This window comes from Corvus cornix, chromosome Z, assembly GCF_000738735.6.
Source record: "Corvus cornix cornix isolate S_Up_H32 chromosome Z, ASM73873v5, whole genome shotgun sequence".
NCBI classification, from domain to species: domain Eukaryota; kingdom Metazoa; phylum Chordata; class Aves; order Passeriformes; family Corvidae; genus Corvus; species Corvus cornix.
In genome coordinates, this window is record NC_046357.1 from 47,363,182 (window position 1) to 47,383,548 (window position 20,367).

The 20,367-nt window shown below is 37.1% G+C and overlaps 1 protein-coding gene across 1 annotated transcript in view; it reads right to left on the minus strand.

Moving 5' to 3' along the window:
* Positions 1-1,130: 1,130 nt before the first annotated feature.
* The window catches only part of PRDM6 (PR/SET domain 6), a 77,439-nt gene continuing 58,202 nt past the window's right edge, over positions 1,131-20,367 (minus strand). The window contains exons 7-8 of the mRNA XM_039567790.1: positions 12,288-12,464; positions 1,131-5,333 (exon numbers count right to left, since the gene is read on the minus strand). Of these exons, the coding sequence (XP_039423724.1) occupies positions 5,219-5,333; positions 12,288-12,464 (292 nt within the window). The 3' untranslated portion in view covers positions 1,131-5,218. The remainder of the gene's footprint in view (positions 5,334-12,287; positions 12,465-20,367) is intronic.

Here is a 20,367-nt window from a genome sequence, read left to right on the forward strand (position 1 = left end):
GAGTCTCACCCCTTCTAAATCATGTACCCAAAGAGTTGCAAGATGGTGGACCCCAGGACTTTTTTATATCATGGACTGGGCCGTCAGCCAAAGGACTGCTCCACCCGCCACCCCCTTTAGACATTTGTGTCTCATTAGCTCATGACAGATTATGTGGGCTGGGTGATATAATCTCATATAGCATGACTCAATTCAATTCTTGTTGGAAAGAACTTTCCGCGGATGTATAGAAACTTGCCTTGAATGATTGACTATCCCTGCTACTTGCAAATCAGCAGGCAGTCTGATGGCTGATTTACCTGAGTATTTTCTCAAATACAGTAGTTTTGCACAATTATTCTACCACGGTGTTTCTTGTGCTTATGTAAAAGGTCATATAACATGAAAAATGACAGAAACTGACATATTTTTCACATACCCAAGTGATATTTTTTCAAGTGGAACAAGGGGTGACTTAGCAAACTAATTGCTGTTCTTTGACACACACAATGGCAGTGAAATAATGCTAAAAAAGGCACTGAAGGTCCTTTGCAGTGGAACATGGTTACTGCATTTAGATTGGCTTTGGAGTGACTTCTGAAGAATGAGTTCAGAGTTCACATCAACTGGAATTTTGAACTTCTGTTTTAGTCCACTAGATGGTGATCCTTTTAATCCGGATTCAGGTAACCAAACGTGACTCAAGCCATTAACCATAAAAAAACCCCAAACTCGAGTAGGCAGAATAGAAAAACTTGGTTACGATATGGCATGATTTACATAATAACCTATAGGAAAGTATTACAAAACATGGCTGAGAAATTGCTTGAGCACATGACTGTAGCATGCCTTCAGCAATATATCAATAGGAATTGTGAGACTCAGTGTCCAAGAAATCTAAACTTGATCTCACTGTCTTCTGACTGCAAGAGTTTGCAACTTCCAAGCTGCAAGAACCTTTTGGAAGCTGGTAATGACTACAGCAAGGCGTGTTGATTATTTGAGGTTGCCTTCAATGCACAATCATTCAAGCATATTTGATTTTCTGCAGAACACACACAAAATTCCATAAATAATATTAACATAAGACAAAGGCTTAGGGTACAGTAATAGAAATGTTTTATTAATCAAATATATTTACATTTCTTCATCTTCTTTTTAAATGTGTGCCTGTTATTTTCATTTAAACACAATGTAATCTTTACATTTGATATCACAAGAATACAGCTACATGCATGACTTAATTGGTCCTTTACCATAAAAAAGAGGCAATTTTATGAAGTTTAAAAAATGCAAGCAAACTGTTGATCTTTCTAATAACAGTGTCATTATTATTTTTATTACAACACAGGACCTCTTCAGCATACTCTACATCTATAGGGTGGATTTATGGACTTTTTCAGATTGACTTGATGATGTCAAAACTTCTAAAATCGAGGAATAAAAAGAAATTTCATGCAGTCCCAGAATATTTTATTTTCTGGAATCTTATCCACGGGAAGGACTTGCATGGAACAGAATAGCATTCTAATTGTAATTTCTAAAAAAATTCAAAGCAAATTAACTACTCTTAAAAACAATGAGGACTTAATTTTGGACATACACCTATTTATTTGTTTGAAATCACACCATTTTTTTCAGATATAAGACAGCATCACATAACGCAATGGCACCATACAAAAAATAAATATGAATTTAAAGGACAGATGATGGTACCAAAAGTAAAAGATACACACATAATTTCTTGTAAGTTTCTAGTATGTAATGTGCTGTAATTTTTATATTATTCCAAATTCAGGTTTCTTTCATGGGAAGAAAATCAAATTGTATTTAAAACTATCATCTTTAGGGGCTATAACTGTAGGTTTATAAAGGACCTAAAGTCTTTCTGAAAGGCATAACTCTATGAACATATAAAATTTAATTCCACACTGAAAAAGAATCGGAACTAGGCACAGTTGTTAAGTATGATTTCCAACATGTTCAGGGTTGGACAAAAAAATTCAAAACCCAAAAACTTGTATTTTTTTACCAGACTACAAAACAGAGATGCCAAGTGCTTCAGAAATTCTGAAATGGCAGGCACATAATCACTACATTTAAAGATAATTGTATTACCCTTACTGCTTTAGATTACTGTGTGCAAACATATATTGTATGCAGAATAGACCTAAATGTACATTGTTCTGCTGATAAACAAACTGAAACTCATTCAGCATTTGGGAAGTGTAGACAGGAACTGGATTCTGTTTAGTCCAAACCTAGAATATATTTTAGCTTGTTCATGTTGGTTTTGCATTTGCCATACTGTAACAGAATGCCAAATGTCGTATTTGAGAAAACGCTACTCTGAAATCATGGGTTTTCACTGTATTGATTTTGTATGCTGCCAAAACTGTTGTAAAAATGCAATGTATAAATAATACAATAATTGAAATTATGTTTAGGCGTATGGAAGGACAGAGTGATTTACACTAGCAAGAATTATTTGGAAGGAAAATAAAATAATGTCTGCAAACACACTACTCTAGTGCATTTTTTAAAAAATCCAGTACGATCTTGAAGTAATTGATCTTTACTTCACACCCATTCAGCAGAATATTTAGACATGTTTAAATGAAAACATACAAGTAAACCTACCTGTAGTCAGCAGGGAACTTGCAATATCTGTAAGTGCATACTTAGGTACTATTTGCACTACAGGACTTGAATACAGTGGAGTGCTCTTCACTGCCACTAACCTTGTCCCTGAACACCAGGGCATGGTTAGATAATGCAACAGCACAACTCACTGATCTAACAGAGCTCATGTTTGCTTTTCGTGACACTTTCCCACTTACTCTATTTATAAATTTTCTGCTCTCTTGTTCTTTTTTTAACTGTTTGCTTGCAGAAATGATCTATAGATGCTGTCTGAATGTTAACTAAAAGTTGGTGCCTCCCCAGAATGTTACTTTACATTAAGTCACTTAAGGGAAAATGTGAACTACCAGGCATGAGTATCTGAAAGGTTTAGGATTTTATTTTGGTTTCTCTGTTTCATTAGCCTTGCTAGGAACAAAACAATGTTCAAATAGTACGTTTAAGTTAAAAGTCTTCCTACCCAGCTTCCCATGCTTTGAACCTAAAAACAAACAAACAAACAAACAAACACATTTATATAGTAGCTAAGAGTTTCTCATAGTTTTGAGGATAGAATCAGGCAGGTGACAGAATTGCTCACTCCCCATATCTCTGCACTGAGAAATAGAGCTGAAAACTCATAGGGATGAAGCTTCTGTATGAGATAGTCTGGTACTTGCTAGAACAATGATAAAAAAATCTTTTTTTCCCAAGATGTTTTTTACATTTTTAATGGCCAAACACAAATACTCCTGAAGTAATTCCCTGCAAAGTTTTGGAAACTCCAGATTCTGCAGTGTAGTTTCTGCAATATAATAAATGAACATCATGCAATACGGATGTCTTAGTTTTTAAAGTCCTTTTAAATGCATTTGAATTTTATTGTAAGCACTTCTTCTGCTTGAGCTCTTTGCAGAATTCATAAATGGTCTGAACCTGGTATTAAATTTGTAGCTGATTCCGTCTAGCCCTTTACAGAACTGGATACTTTATTCTCTACCTATTTAAAATCATCCCCATAAATGTGTTTAAAATATTTAATATAATCAACTGAGCCCTTATGAGACACTCAGCACTTCAGTTTTGGTGCAAAACTGAATTATTCTGTTTTAATCCCCATAATCTCCACAATTTTATTTTGCAGTTTTACCTTATGATAAAGCATGACCTCAGACTGCTTAGGTTCTGCTTCTTGGTGATCGTGGTTTTCTTTCTTTTATTTTAATTTCTTTTCTTTTTTTCCTGTTTTTTTTCTGTTTTTTTTTCCTTTTTTTAAAACACTTTTATCAATCTACAGCTCTAGCATTGAGACAACCAATATATAAACAAACACTGCTGGTCTCTAAAAGTGAAAACATAATTTGATTAGACAAAATCATGAAATGTGAAATACATCATGGATAAAAGCATGAAAAAAAGCCAATGTGGAAACTGTTAAATCAAACCAATGTAAAGACATCTGAGCTTTTTACATTGATGTTGGGAATATTTTGGCTTTCTTCATTCACTGTACCAGGCAAATTTCCATTAAGTGAATACTATGAAGCCTCCAAGAAATTTACAAAGAGTCTGTGTTCAGATTTATCTTTTGTTTTGAAACTCAGCCCCACTGTATTGAAAGCTTCATCTAATACAGGAGCACTTCCAATTTGATCCAAATAACTGACTAAAAATATTAATGGACTATAGTTTGGATTTCTGATTGGTTTTCCTAGAAATCAACGTGATGTTAAATGAGTTGCCCAAACTAAAAGTATCTTCTTGGTTTTCTGCTCTGCATAATATGATTTACACATGGACTGGAATACTTAGTGTTTAAAATACTTTCTACCGCCTCTGTCTTTCATAGCTATTAGACTGAATTTGAAAGCTCTATTAGTTTAACATAGTTTTCCTACTTGTTTCTTTATATAATGTATATTTGCAGATATACAACATTCCATTTTTTTTTTACTATTTTTTCTTTTTGTTTTTGTTTTTTGTTTTTTTTTCCACAGAATGCCAATGCCAATGCAAACTACTTGCATGAAAAAGTGCACACAGTGTGAGGCATGAGACTATGGAAATGGAATGCCCTTTGGTCTGAGGTGACTGACACTGACCCAGGTGTAGCTCTTGATCACTTCCCATCCCACACAGCAACTTCTATTACAGCCATGTCAAGATCAACTTAGCCCAGCCCAGCCAAACGTACAGATTACATCTGGGTCCTTGGAGTCATGCTATAAAAAAAGGTGCAACAATAAACAAGTCCATGTGCATTCTCAGTCATAACTATGAGCAGAAGAACCCTTGAGATTCCTCACTTTGGCATTAAATAACAATTATAAAGGCTTTTAGAATTAAAGCAATACATGGAGGGACTTGAAATGTTAACAGCCCCAAGTAACTTGTCAATTGAAATAAGACTCATCCCTAGTCATAAATAAATAATCTCTTTCCTGGTCTCACTTCCATGCCAGGATCAATATCTCTTAACATCTTACTTATTTTATTACTGCTTTTGGTTTTCTGGGACTGATTGAAAGTTGCTCAGAGGAAATCTTTGGTTTTGCTTAAGTGTCCGTGACATTTAATCATGACTTTCCTTGCAGTTTAATTCCAACCAGTCAATCAGTTAATCCACTTCAATTGATTCTGTGCTCTCTGTTATTGGCTTGCACTCATTGGGCATCCTCTGGTGTCGACTCAGCTGGGTGGCTTGTGTGAAGCTCCTCTCACACCTCTCGCACCTGGTGAAGGCAAGAAAGAAAATTGAGACCAGGGAGCTGCTTTGGGGGGGGTGATGGGCTTTGTCTCATCCTGCCTAATCAGAACAGACACTCAAAAGTGGCTTCAGATTTTACTGGCTCAAGAGGTTTAATTGGTGGCTACTTCCAAGACCTTGATGCCTATGATGGGACAAGGCCTGTCTGATTCAGAACAGAGGAATCTGTCAATAGACAGGGGGAAGGTGATTTCTCCAGGGGGGCCTGTCCTGCTGTAGCTCTGATCACTGTCAGTTCAAATAGATAAAGAACAAAAAGAGATTTTTAGGAGTGAGCCATCAAAGAAGCAGCTTGTCTGCAGTTTTCTGCTCTGTAACCCCTAAGAGAAATTGATGACAAATAGAATTTCACCTTCTGCTTTTTTAAAATCCAGGATTGCCTATTGGAGGATGAGAAATCACAAAGCAGTAATCACTCAGTCCTAGAAAAGAGAAAACTCTTTGTTTATCTGATCTATGTAGTGGGATTCATTTTAAATAGGCACATAGAGATAGTGGTTACTGAATTATCTGCGAACATCCACAAAATTTGAAAAATCTGTGGGTTGAGCAAGAGCTCATAAGAGCCATCAGTGTTGCCTCACTGTCTTTTACATTGTCTCTGTCTCTAGGCTGTCCTCTCTTAGAGAACCATAATCTTTGAGAAAAATACTGTGTGAATGAATGAACAAAGCCATGGAATTTTGGAGAGGACAGACTAGGGGCTATTGTTACCTTGGAATTAATCCCTTATCCCTGCTCTTAAAGACAAACTACTGTATTTAATCTCCCAAATGCTGCCTCCTTAATTTGCATTCTGAGCACTAGAGAGGGTTGTTTGATGAGTCACAAACATGGATGGAGCAGATCCTTCTTGTATGTTGCTCGTTCCAAAAGCCATCTTTGGTTTAACGGTACCCTGTGATGTTTTATCTTCAAATAAGATTATAATAAAAGTATCACTACAATGAATTCTTCACCTTCAAAGGAGATGTGAGGAAAACACAGGACTCAGCTAATTAATTTTAATCTTTCTCTCTTCACTGATGTGCGTGATAGAAAGTGAACTGTCAGTGATCTGCTTATTAAAAAAAAATATTTACACATACCCATAATTGTGGGTATTCTTCACATTAGTAATTTTTAGTGATAAAGTTCTGCTTCAGGAGTATTTAGCACAGATGTTACAGAGTTACAGACGTTACAGAGTCATTCATCCAGGTTACCATACCAATCTAAAATGTCTACACTTTTAAGTTGTATTTCCTCGATTGTCTTTCATGGAATATTTTTAGCATCCTATGCCACTGTTAAAAACTGCACTGTGATCTTGACAAATGTAAAATGTCAGCTTTAATGTATCAGACCTATCAGCTCAATGAAAATAACTCAGAAGTATTGATTACTTAATGATTTTTGGGGTATTCATTAACGTCTATGTGCAGATCATCCACTCTCCAGAGCTCCTGAAGTGCTGATGACACATTAGTGTACTGCTGATTGTTTATTAGAAAACTGATTACTTACTGGATTAGTGTGTCAAAATATACTACCTTTCATTGCTTGACAAACTTGCAAATTATTGTATTATTTTTATATACATACATATATATCTATCACAGAGGCATTATAATCAATTTTAAGGCTGGGGGGTTAACTTAGTCTGTGTGAGATATTACTGTCTGCTTGAACTTGATAGTTTTGTTATTTTGATGTCTACAAAGACAAGTACTTTGCTTGCTGAGTAATAGGAGGCTTGGATCCTTGCCTAACTAAGCTGTAAGTGATACAGTTGCAAAATAACCTATAAAATCAGGTGTGACAACATCTGATTTTATGAGAGCGGGTAAGTAAATGAAATACAGGGTAACAGGATGCCTAGGTACCTGTAGTGACTTAGGCTATAAAGTGATCAAAAGACAGTGTCACCCACTAAAATCATTTGCTGTGGCAGGCCTCCTCACCCTTTCTGGAAGTAGTCTGGGAGGCTAGAACTGGGCACTGCATTCACTCAGCACCTTGCATTGCTCATGAAAGTACAGAGCAAGGTTTACCATATTTCTTTAAAATGTAACTTCCCATCCTTTATCCACAAGATTCTTCTGTTGTGGGAGTGCTCTACCTTCCCAGATACAGGCTGATGCACTAACATAAAGTCACAGGAAAGAAGGATGCTAGAGAGAGAACAGAAAAAGAATAAATCTCTTACTACAAGATTCTACCCTTTGAACAGGAGGGCTGTGGATGCCAAGTGTTGCTGCTGGTCAAACTGTGATGTCTGCACTTATACAGCCCTTGGGCAAAAGTCAGAATAGAGCCTCTGGCAAGGAACTTAATTCCCCTATCTTTCTCTTGTACCTGGATAACCTTCAGATAGTACCCAAGGTGCCTAGGATTTTTTAGGCACTTCCAAATGATGTGGCTTTCGGGACCATAGTTTTGGCTACATAAGTACCCAGCTTATGGGCAGAGATCTGTATTAGGCTCCTGATTCCTCTTTTCAGTGTGTTCCAGAGAAGTTGTTACTGGATACAAACTGATAGAAAAGGTGAAGATAATAGTGTCACAGCAGTCAGCATTACTGTCTCACAGTAGGTAGGAATGGGAGGAAGAGAAGGAATATTTTTCTTCTGAGTTGTGATGTACTCTCTGTAGTCTCTCCTTCTATCAACCATTCTTTCCCAGCCCATCATAGCAGAATAACCACTCCCATAAGCTCTGTCCATGAGACTGGTGACCATGTGTGTGTTTTCGTGTGCACATTCCTGTACCATAACCCATACATGTTTAATGTTGTGGTGGAAAGTTGAACAGTAGTCAAAAACGTCAGAAAGGAAAAAGAGTCCATATCCCTTGTGACCACCCACCAAGCAACCATGGGGCTGAGCCCAAGCCTGACTGCTAGACATACCAAATTTTGGCTAAGCCGACACCGTAGATACATGTATTGGCAATAATGACACTTATTAACTGAGATAAAATTTAATTTCCAGTTAGGGCCATCTGATGGCATTCGAATGGAATTTAAACAGCCCCAGACACATATAGGTTCAAAGCAATCCCAAAGTCCTCAAACAAGTAGATACCATCAGCGAAAACTGGATCCATATAATCTCCTTTTACAATGTATGTGTACACTATAATTGTAAGGAACAATATATTATAGCATTCAATCTACTCAGTCTCAAGGCTTCACTCTACCATAGGGTTTCCTGGTATGATTTGCTTGGGTTGAGGTGGTAAGCAGAATTGTTGTTGAGTTAACAAAGTGCACCGATAGTTTAAGGATATTTCTACCGTACTGGGGTTTCTGATTTTGTTTAGATAGCCCTCATTGTTACTGGTCTGCTTGTTTGCTTCACAGTGCTTTCAAAACATTGACATTGAGGATTATAGAGAGGATTGGTTTAATTTGCACATTTATATCAACTTCTGTGAAAGGCTTTGGATGGAGAAAATGCTGAGGGTCTATTTTAGAGAAAAATATATTGATTTGATACTTTCAAAATAAACATTTTAAGATTTCATTCAACAAATACATTTAACACTAGATTTTAAACTCCTTTGAAAGGGTAACAAAAATCCAAGAAAAACAACCAACCAAAAAAAACCCCACTTGACAACACTGAGACATCACTGCAAGTACAACATACATATTCAACCTGAAATGAATGCACCTCAGTTTTGCATTTCAGTAAGAAACAGTGTAAAGCATGTGAGCTACTGCAAGCTGAAAGAATCTTTCCTCTTAATTCTTCTGGGTTGATTCCTAAATATTAGATCTTCTCATAACCCCTATTCTGCAGGCAAGTCCCCTTAGCATTTTTTTTATTTTGCTGAAATGGAAGCAGGGAGAGGGTGAGAAAAAGTTTAGAGAAGGGAGGTGACAAATAATTTTCCTTTTTTTCCTACATTTTAATTTACTTAAGAGCTTTGTTCCCAGACTACCAGCCATAGTGGAGTCTTCAGTGAGATAAGAATACACAAAAACTTTACAGTGGTGAGGCTGGCTTGATAGCTTGTGATGACATGAAAAGAAATCCCTCCTAACTGGACCTGCAGTCCAGGCAATTCAGCTAAAGCTTTGACTACAGATAACCTCACTTAGCATTGTTATCTTAATGAAAAGCAAATAGAAAAGTCTTCCACCATACATTCAAAGTTACGTAGGACCTACAAAGAAAATGCCTTCTCACAGAAAAAGCTTTTTAACCAATGCCAAACTTCCTCTTACAATTAATTTGAAATATTTTTTAAAATGCTGTCCTTGTATGTTCACCATTTTAAAAACCAAGTTCTGGAAATAATATGCATACAAACGTACTTAGTGTTTAACACTGCTGACTTAATCAATGCTCACTCTAATTTATCTGTATACCACTTAAGAACAGAGCTGCCTTATTGCACTAGAAATCATGAGATTGCGTTCACAGCAGAAGCACATTTAAAACTGAACTTAGTAACATCTTCAAAATTATACCTGTTATTTTTAAAGTAAATTAGCTATAGTTTGATTAATTTATCTATGCATGACAATTCTTTATAATATTAATAATATTAGTTAATAGAAGTGTGTAAATCACCACAAATACAAACTTCTCTGAGGTACAGAAACACCATCTCAGTGGACTTTTCCATCATACATTTTTTTTTAATGGAAAGTTTAGATTCAAAATTGCTTCATAAACAAACATTTTAAACCTAAATTGTATTATCAAGATACAGATATCCTGTTTGTTCTCTTTATGGTTCTTTCTTACTAGAATTTGTTGAGGGTTTTTTCCTAAACTTTCCTAATACCGGATCTTGTGCAGCCCTTTTCCAAAGGAGGATCTAAATGGTGATGAGACATCAAGATGAGCTGCAGCTATCTCTTTTTTCTCCAGCAGAGATAGTAGATTGATGTCTGGATAAGTTTTCTGCCCCTCCTCTCTCAAATGCAAGCAGCCCCGTGTAAAAGACAAATCTGCCCTTTTGAACAGCTTGCAGGATCAAGGCTTATGTGTTCTCTTATCTGACTAGCAGGGATGGGAAGATCTGCAGCTCCAGTTTTAGCTTCATGTGAAGTTCCTAGTCAGCTTACTACAGATACTTCAACAAGCCTTCCAGAGAGAAAATGGTACTACTCTTTCTAGGGCTTAAGGAAGAAACTGAAGAAACATCTTGCAAGATTGAAATTAGGCCATACATCATAAAGAACCAGTACAAAGCATACACATTTTTTTTTGTTGCTCTGTCCTGCAACTTAAGGAATAGTCAGACACATCCTGGAATACTTAAATGCTTCCACATGATCAGGGCAAAACAAAAAATCCAACCAAACAAATCCCAGATCACTGGTTAGTTGTAGTACATACCTTAAGCTCTTTCACAAATGAAATTGTGCTGTTATCAAGCTCATTTTGGGAAAGGGGAAAAAAGTAGTAAACCAAAGGGGAAAAATAATGACTCTAAATGGGGCAAAATAGCACATCTATTGGAAACATGACAAAAACAGGATGTTAACGAAAAAAATTAAGTGGAGTCAACAAGGTTACACATAAGTAACACCTTAACATTAAACGAAATCTATTTTCCATTTTGACCTGGAAACCTCTTCCATTAATTACTAAAATCTATTTACACAGCAGCTAGATAAAATCAATCTGATTGCTCACACCATTTTTTGGCTCACTTTCTATAGGCTTTGAGCATTCAACAGAGGGGCTCAAGAGAAGCCAATATTTAGATGTTCTCCGTTTCCATGTTTTGCCTCCTACATTATCCTAGCCATTATTTCTGTATGCAAGTTCTTCTGTACTGGAGATGCAGCATTTGTTCCTGGCTCTGTCCCCTCACCCACAGCAAAGACATGTATGGAGGCCATGCTTCCTTCCAACCTTATATGGAGGCAAAGCGGGTTCACCAGTATCTCTGTCGGGCTTGTTATGAGGGGTTCTGACAGGCCCCATGGCTGAGCTCTCTTACATTAACCAGATCAAAAGCACAGTTTGGCAAAAGTAGAAAAAAAAGGCAGTACAGACAGTACTCCTAGAACTGAGACACAAACTTTCTTCTACCCTTACTCCCCTTCCTCCTAGGAACATCCAGGAAGCTTCCAAAAGAAGTGATATCAATACATTAGGTGGACTTGTTCCAGTTGCAACATATATATACTCTGAGCCTGCCAGTTCAGCCAAGAGAAAGACACAAGTATGGGAAATATTTCTTCTGCCTTGGAGAACACTTCCTGTTAGGTAGGCAGAGTCTTGCACAACAGAAGGTAATATACACCTGGATCAGCTGTACTATGGCTGGAAATGGGCACTGCTGGAAGATTTCTGAGACAGGTATGTGCTTAGCTTTAGTATCAGTAATTAGAAACCTCATAAATTAAAAAAGTCTGTTTAATGCAAAATCATCTTTATCTGATTACTTATTTTTTTCTTGTATCTTGGCCAACTTAACACTATCGATTTATTATGATGATCTTTCAAAACTTATGCTACAAGCCAGGGTTACATTTTCTATCCAGTGATTCTGAGACTAAAAGAAGGTGCATATTTCTCCCCCATATTTAACCAGAACCAAATTAGCTTTTAGGTGAAGCTCCATCTACCTCAGCATATAGACATCAAAGAATTATATTAACGTTCTTACAGCATGGCCTGTCCCAGTCTTGATCGTATTTTCAGCTATGGTTCTCTGGCAGCAGCTTGCCACTTAATTAAAACAATCAAGATACCATTAGAGAACAGAAAATTGCACAAGGCTTTCAAGAAACCCAAAACCAAACCCTTATAAATTCTGATTTTAACAGCACCACTAACTGTTTTACCTGATGGTCTGACCTTGGCTTTTAAGGGAACCTCTGCCATGTGCTGGTGATGCTAGTGAGCAGCAGCAATGCATTTCTCCCTCTAATCTCAGCTGGCAAAAGCTGTTGGCTTTAAGTACTTACTTGAAGGGCTTTTCCCCCGTGTGTGTCCGGATGTGATTGTTGAGTGTTGTGGCACCAGCAAAGGCACGTCCGCAGTAGCCACACTTGAAAGGCCTGTCACTGGAGTGCGTAACGACGTGGTTCCTCAGCTCTGAGGGCTGGGAGAAAGACTGGGAGCAGTGGCCGCACTGGTAGGGCCTGCAATGGGAAAGAGAAACAGCATGTCATCAGTGATTTCTGTTGGCATGAGCAGGAAACCATACAGGAGGGAGCACCTGATCTTCCTAGTGATTTCAAAAGAGAAATGTGGGTGCAGTTCTCTGGGTCTTTCTTGGGAGACGCATACCCAAAACTTCATGACCTCTTTAACAAATGTGAAATTCTTGGGCAGGAATTAACTGAGAGTCTATGGGGGCCCACAAACCGCAATTCAGCAAACTCATGATCCTGCACTGCACATCATATGCCTACCTTAATTCTCTCAAACTCAATACAGTGCTCCTTAGTCAAAAAAAAAAAAAGATCCACACACATCGGAGCTAAGGGACTCATGAAATCCTCTGTCTGTCGGTGCCAGCTACAGTCTTACCTACAAAAGCATGTCTGATGGCTATGTGCATATCTTAGCTGCATTCTGGAGCTACTCACAATTAAACTCCTCATAATGCTTTGGAGGCTTTTAGAGATCACCTATTTCGATAAGAGACTTGGAAAAAATGACCACCGTATTACAATTATCTTTTGATTTTCTTACTTCTGTTGAAAATTTTTGCATTTTATTAATAATTTTCTCCCGTCCAGATTGAAAATACCTTTTTTGTGGATCTTGAAAGGAAACCCAGAACTCAGCTTTTCAACAACACATTTTGTTAAAAGTAAACATAACAAACAAACACACAAAACTGACCAATATGTTACAAATTCAGAATCATAACAAGCAGACTGCAAACACAGAAAAAAAAAAGGATACAAGACAGCAGTGTGAGACTAGTCTGCTGAAATACTAACTAAAATAAAATGCCAAGAAACCATGTCTGTATATTTCTCTTTGGTAAAAGTGGCTTAATATCAACATCCTACAGGGGGATTTTCCATTTCATATTTGTTTTAAGTTACTGGCAGATTACTAAATGCTCATTAGACTTTTTGTTAAGAAAATTAAGATTTTTTTTTCTGGAGGGATAATAATGATTTTTACCCTACACAACATTTTAACTCTTGGTGTCTGCGTTTCCAGTGCCAATGGCCAACACAACCTAATTGCTCTCTCTGTAATAAATGTATATGTTTAAATGGCTAGAAACCAAAACTAAAGGGAAAGACACAATGGTGACCAGGCATGTACAATTCAATTAAGTGCAAAATAAAGTGAACTATCTCATTTGTCAAGTGAACTGCTTAATTGTGGTACTTGCATCACTGAACACAAATACTATTATTTTACGGTGCTTCAGAGCACTGAACCCTGATTGTAGAATTTTTTAGCTTGATTAATAGCTCAGTATTCATCAATAACTCAATACCTTACAATTTTAATTACTTGCATTTGAAAATCTAACTACTCTCCAACAAGTCTGAAAGTAATATATGAAAGCTCTGGAAAGGTAATTTAGATTATGCGTCCCTTAAAGATACATAGATATATGTAAAACAATATTTTAAAAAATCAAAAAAACAACAAACTGATTATCTATTTCTCTTACTGGAAGACAAGTAGTAACATGTTCACTTTTCTTGGAGTCCAAATTTAATTTGCATAGAAAATATTTATCAAATCTGGCATGAAATTTCAAGAGTTGGTAAAACAGAGATGATTGGTGAATGCAGACTTACTTGCATGGATATTCTAAAATCAAACATTTTTAAGCAAAATAATGCGATAATATATGCTGTATCCAAGAAACATTGATTTTTTTTAATAGTGAAGGAGGCCATTAACATCTATTAGCCTCTGGTTATCTATTTTTAACAGTGACCACGAAAAATGATACAATGCTACATAAAACCAATTAATCTTTTATCTTTTTAACAGTCAATGTGATTAATTTAATGCAGTGAAAATACACACTGTAACTTGTCTGTAAACAGTCAAAATTTCAAACTAAATATGAGTGAATATTGTGATACCAAAAAATATGGGTTCACCCCTTACACTGCCTCAAAATAAATGTCTTCTTTACAAAGTATTCAAAATGTATTTCACTGGCTTATGATGAAGAAAATAAACCCTGTAAAGACCACCTATTGTTAGATTACTTTGACTGCATTTTTCTGATTCATCCACATCTTGGGAGAAAAACTATTAAAGGAGTAACCCTTCTCTTTGCAAAGGATGCATTTATTCAGTTTATACCCAGGTAATTCTGATTAACACTAAAATGTGTATTTTTTTATAAAAGCTTAGATACATGACACACATTAAGCAAAATTAATTTTAAAAAGAGAGACAAAAAATGCATTCAAATACTGTAACAGCTTTAAAAAGCTGTAGTTTGGACAATTACAGATTTAAATATGCCAACTTCTGACAACTTTGGATACTACCACGTTTCAAAGAGCAAAAAAAATTGCATTCAATAAGTACAAAAGTTACCATTCTGTTCTCTGGTAACCATTTTACTGTGCTCAGAATTTTTTTCTTGGAATAAAATCAATATGTTATTTTTCAAAAAAAATGAAAGTGGTGCTGAAGTACTGAACACAAGCAATGCTCGGTTCAGTGAGTACATTGACATGGGCAGAGCACGCCTGCCTTTGATGTAGCAGTTATGTCTTCTGCCAGCACTTTTGTCTGCACTGGCACAACGAATTAAGATGGTGACCTCGCTATAACAGAGTTTTGCAGGCAGAAGGAACAGGGACAAAGTGGCAGAAGTGTTGGTCTTCATAGGCTGTACTTTCAAAAATCCACTGCTGGGCTGAATGCACTCCCAGCTCAGAAAAACTCATTTCCTTGGAATAACCAATACCTATATTGTACCTTCTTGAGCTTCACAGTATCCATGTGAATCAAAATCTTACCAGATAGTAATTTTGCACTACAGTTAAGAACAGCTAAACTGTTTACAGCAATGTACAGATGAGAATGATGACAGCCATCAAAAGCAGTTCTAATATTTTTTATTAAACACCTAGCTACATGGGGGCTTTTAGCTCCACACCTTTCTTTTTGGGCTCAAAGAAAGCAAATCTACTTAGAAGAAAATTTTCCTGTTGGAAAAATTACACTGTTGTCATTAATCACATGCATCATTGATAAGGTATCTAGGTTTACTGACATGTAGAATCCACCAGCTTTTTGGAGAGACCCTAATCCTACAGTCTCTGACTGTATGATGGCCCACTATAGGAACACAGACCATCTAAAGAAATTCAGAGCGCAATTCTAATGTAATAGTTTTCAGGTTTTGCGGTAATTTATATTTTGAGCTTTTCCAAGTTGTGCAAGTCACATTTTTCAAAACAAAAATGCTAAGGAATAAATTTTGCTCTCTAAGCTAGACAATCTCTTAAATGATTTTGCTCTTTGGTGATGTCTTTTCCTGTCTTAAAAATTTCTTACTTTTGCAGCTGATACTTTTCTGTGTGAAAATACATCATGTATGGGACCAGTTCAAAACGCATGTTCTGCTATAAGGCCTACTGAACCCCACCAAAGCTCATGCTTTGTGCAGGGGGTGTAAAACCCTTAATGTGTACAAAGCGTGTTAAGAGAAAAGAATAGAAAAATCCATATCCTTTCATCTGGAATAGCTACTGACAGACAACTGTACATTTAGATTGATTCTTTTTAGATTTTCATTTAACAAAATTGACATAGCTTTATTTGTCTTTCACTATTCCTCTGCTAAAAAAATATATTTTCCAAATTCTTACTCCTAAGTATACCTAAGCCTTATAAATTTAATTTCTAAATCTTAAATTATTAACTCTTTGAATTATTAGAATCTTGAAAAATCCAATCATTATTATCCAACGCATTTTTAAATTATTTCCATTATGATGAATAGGTTTTTAGTGTGGCCTCTTTGGAAGTGAATTTGCTCTTTTCAAGGGGCATATGGAATTCTAGTGCAATTCTTAGAAGAGAAATTCCTTGTGAGCTCCCAAATACTAGTAACTCTATCAGTGAAACACTCTCATCCCAGAGAGACAAAACAGCACAGCACAGTAATTCTTTTCCCTTAGAAAGAACTAGAAAACCACCAGCTGAAAGGAGAGGCTGGCATGTGGTTGAAAGTGCTTTTCTTCCTGTTGAGGGCTAAGAAGTAGAAAACCAACATGATCATGGAATTACAGAATGGTCTATGTTGAAAGGGGCCTTAAGACCAGCTTGTTTCCACCGCCCTGCTATGGGCAGGGACACCTTCCACTCAAGGCCCCATCCTATTTGGCCTTGATTATTCCCAGGATGGGGCATCAACAGCTTCTCTGGGAAAATTTCCAGTCTGTCTCACCACCCTCACACCAAAAAATTTCTTTCTTATGTCCAATGTAAATTTACCCTCTTTCAGTTTAAGGCCATTTCCCCTTGTTCTATCACTAAATGTCCTCACAAAAAGACTCTCTCTAGCTTTCTCGCAGGCCTCTGTGGGTACTGGAAGGCTCATATATGATCTTCTACAGCAGGCAGTTTTTTGTTCTCCCAGTCCCTGCCTTTGGCTTCTGTGACATGGTGGTGTGACTGGAATACTTGCCAGTGAATTTGCTGACTAGATCAGCCTTTTCCATGTCCCAGGTCACCAGGCCTTCTGCTTCCTTTTAGAGAGGGTCCACATTTTCCCTAGTCTTCCTTTTATCACCAATGTAACAACAGAAGCTTTTGTTGTCCTAGATGTCCCTGCCCACATTTAATCCTATCAGGGTTTTAGCTTTCCTAAAGAGATCTCTGACTGCTTAGAGAATCTGTCTGTATATCTCCCAGACTACCTGTCTGTGCTTCCATCCTCGATGGGCTTCCTTTTTGCCTTTGAATTCATCCAGGAATTCCCCATTCATCCATGCAGGCCTCCTGGTGATTTTGCCTGACTTCCTCTTTGCTCCTGAGCTTGGAAGACATGATTGATCTCGTGGTCTCGAAGAGTGGAACACAGGGCTCCCTTGAACCCAGGACAGCTTTCAACATTGTTATAGCGGGGAGGCTGCCACACCACAACCTCTGCACGGAACTCCAAAAGCAGGGCAGGTTGAAGAGAGGCCAGCATCAGCTTTCAGGACCAGGCCTTTGTACAGTGCACAGCTTTAAGAGCACAGCTGCAGTCAGAAGAGTTAGGTCACAGCTGTGCTCATAGGATGGTATTTTTGAGGAATGCCCTCTTCTAGCAAGTTGAATTAAGACTGGAGAACAAAGTGACGCTTCAGGATACTGCTAACTTGCGCACAGAAACATCCCTGGCAGAGCCTCTGGGCTCCACATCCCCTGCTGCCTTGGGGTTCCCCTTAGGCAGCACAACTGCTCTTCCAAGCACCTCGGGCACCATGCAGCAGCAGGGATGGCAGAGCTGGACCTGCTGGGAGTTCTGCAATCATCTGTTACAAATGTTTGTGCAGAAACTAGCAAAAGCAGAAAGCCAGCACACTTGGAGCATCTGCAAGCTTCTCAAGTTGACAGGGAGAGTTGCTGCTCTGTACACCCATTATTGTTATTAGTTCTGAGTCCTGGGCACTTGCAAACCTTTATGAAAAGGTTATGCACGAACCAGCATTAAATTCAGCATGAAGTTTATTTTAACTGAGCAATACTCAATAAACAGAAATAGACAATTCTTGTTCAACACACATATTTTTTCTAAGTCTGTTTTGGAGAGATTCAAATCAATTAGTGGACTTGGGGAGAGCATCAAGGTCAAAGACACAGAACCTATAAAGAAAATATAAATAGAAAATGGACTAAGCCATGATCTTAGAGAAAAAGATCTATTAATTTGGTAACTTCAACTTCCTGTTAAGAAAAACAAAACAAAACAAAACAAAACTTACTATTTAATATTGAGGTGATACAGCAAAACATGAGTAAAATAGTATCTTTTGAGTAAACAAGAATTGTGAGTGCCAGATCACACCCATAATCTATCATCCATGAGCACATTTATGGAGTGTGTTTTCCCTCGGATTATCAACTTGAATACCTGGCAATCAATGAGAATATGTATCACACAGATGTACAGGTTGTACATGAAAATATGCCACACAAAACTCCTGAGAACTGAAGACTTCTGCCTTCCCTCAACACCAATGTATCCTTAATCTGGTGATCATAGTGAGGTGGAACAGCAATGTCATTAAAAAAGACTGTCATTATCAGAAAAGTGGTTACTGTTAAAAAAAAGACAAAACCAACTTCTCTACAAATTGTTCACTATAACAAAGAGTTTTGGTTAGACACTTTTTTTAGCCTTCCAATAGGATTGTTGGGAATTTCTGCAGCAGAAGGAAGGAAATAATTTAAAAAAAAATTCAACAAAACAAACAGAAAAACCTCACGAAAATGGACTTTCAACTCTTGCTTCCAGAAATATTTTCTCAAACAGCATCTGTCTCGTCAAGGCTTGAAAAAAGTCTCAAAGACTCAGAAGGTCCCAGAATTCAAGATTTTATGGATTTAAATTTCCACCTCCCACGCCCACTTCAACCCCAATTACCATTAACTTCAAAGAGAAGCCCTAGAAAATGTAACAAGCTAAAAAAAATTCAATGGAAAGGGAGAAGTAAAATACAAGTAAACCAGTAAATAATTAAAAGTCAATTTAAATTAAAATCTTAAAATAAAACAAAAAACCCAGGAGATGATTTTAATAATTTCTCCTATTTGGCATTCATAGTATTTTAAAATAAGTTTTATTTATTAAGTGATCTGCCCGTTCAATAGGATCATTTATTTCTTACTACTTCATGGAATTATGTCTATTATGGCCTGTTTTATGTCTGCTCTCATTTAGATGTTCTCTTAATCTCAGTTGTTGTATTATCTTTGTTTGGATTCTCAAGCTTCAAGTAGTCTGCTTTTCTCAAATTTCAGAGCATGAATTGGACTCCTGTACGGATTCAAAGGTGTTTTCCCTGCACAGCATATCTGAAAAACAAATACTAAACCAGAACAGATAGACTAAAGTCTATTTCCTAGAGATGACAGGCCCTGCTGCTTCAGTCACATCAAAGATGCAGTGACCGGTGTGCTCACAAATTGCTGACAACGAACGAAGAGCTGTTTATCAGCTGGAGCGGTGCTGCAGATGTCATTGAGAAAATAAAAACCAGAGAGATGCATCCAGTACTTTGGGCTGGTATTCTTTCACAAATCATACCTTACTTTCATGTCTCCTGGAAATTTTGTGCAACACTTTAAAAATTTTTCATCTAGAGTTACGCAATATGTTTAAGAAACCAAAGGCAACTTTTTCTAGATACTGTATCACAAAATAACTGGTACCAGCTAAAAGACAAAAAGTTGCCTGTGATGTAAGCTCAAACTGTAATGATTTCTAAGCAGGGATATGAGAACCCTGATCCCAGGGTAGCAACTGTTATTTATGGTAATTTCAAACATGGAATGAATTGCAATGACCTTAAACATAGCAAGATGATTTCCAACTATGCTCTAGGGTATTCTGAGCTGACAGTGCTCCACACTTTCCTGTGGAAGCTACTAGTCAGGTGGGCACAGGAGAGACTGAGAGGTGAGACATCATGAATCAGCCCCCTACTAATGAGGATGTTCACTTTAAGAGTGAAGACCTGAAATCCAGTCTGTGTTTCAGACAATATTTGACACAAGCTGCTGAAGAGAAAATAAATAAAAACAAATGAAAGTAAATAAAATTAATTTTAAAAACTGAATCTGTAGCCTCTGAGATTAAAGATCTAATGGTAAGACAAACTTATTTTCTTTCTCTGACAAAATGAGTATTTGACTGTCGCCCAGAGTGCAGAATAGTACCATTAAAAAAGACTCTTCTTCATTAACTGCAACTTGCTTCTTCATAAAGGGAGAGGGGTTCAAGTAAAGGATGTAATCTAGGTGTCACACCTGACTGGATCAATCACTGAAAAAGTATGTGAAACACCTCACAATGTGCCTTTTCTAGTCTCTAGGCTCTTCCAG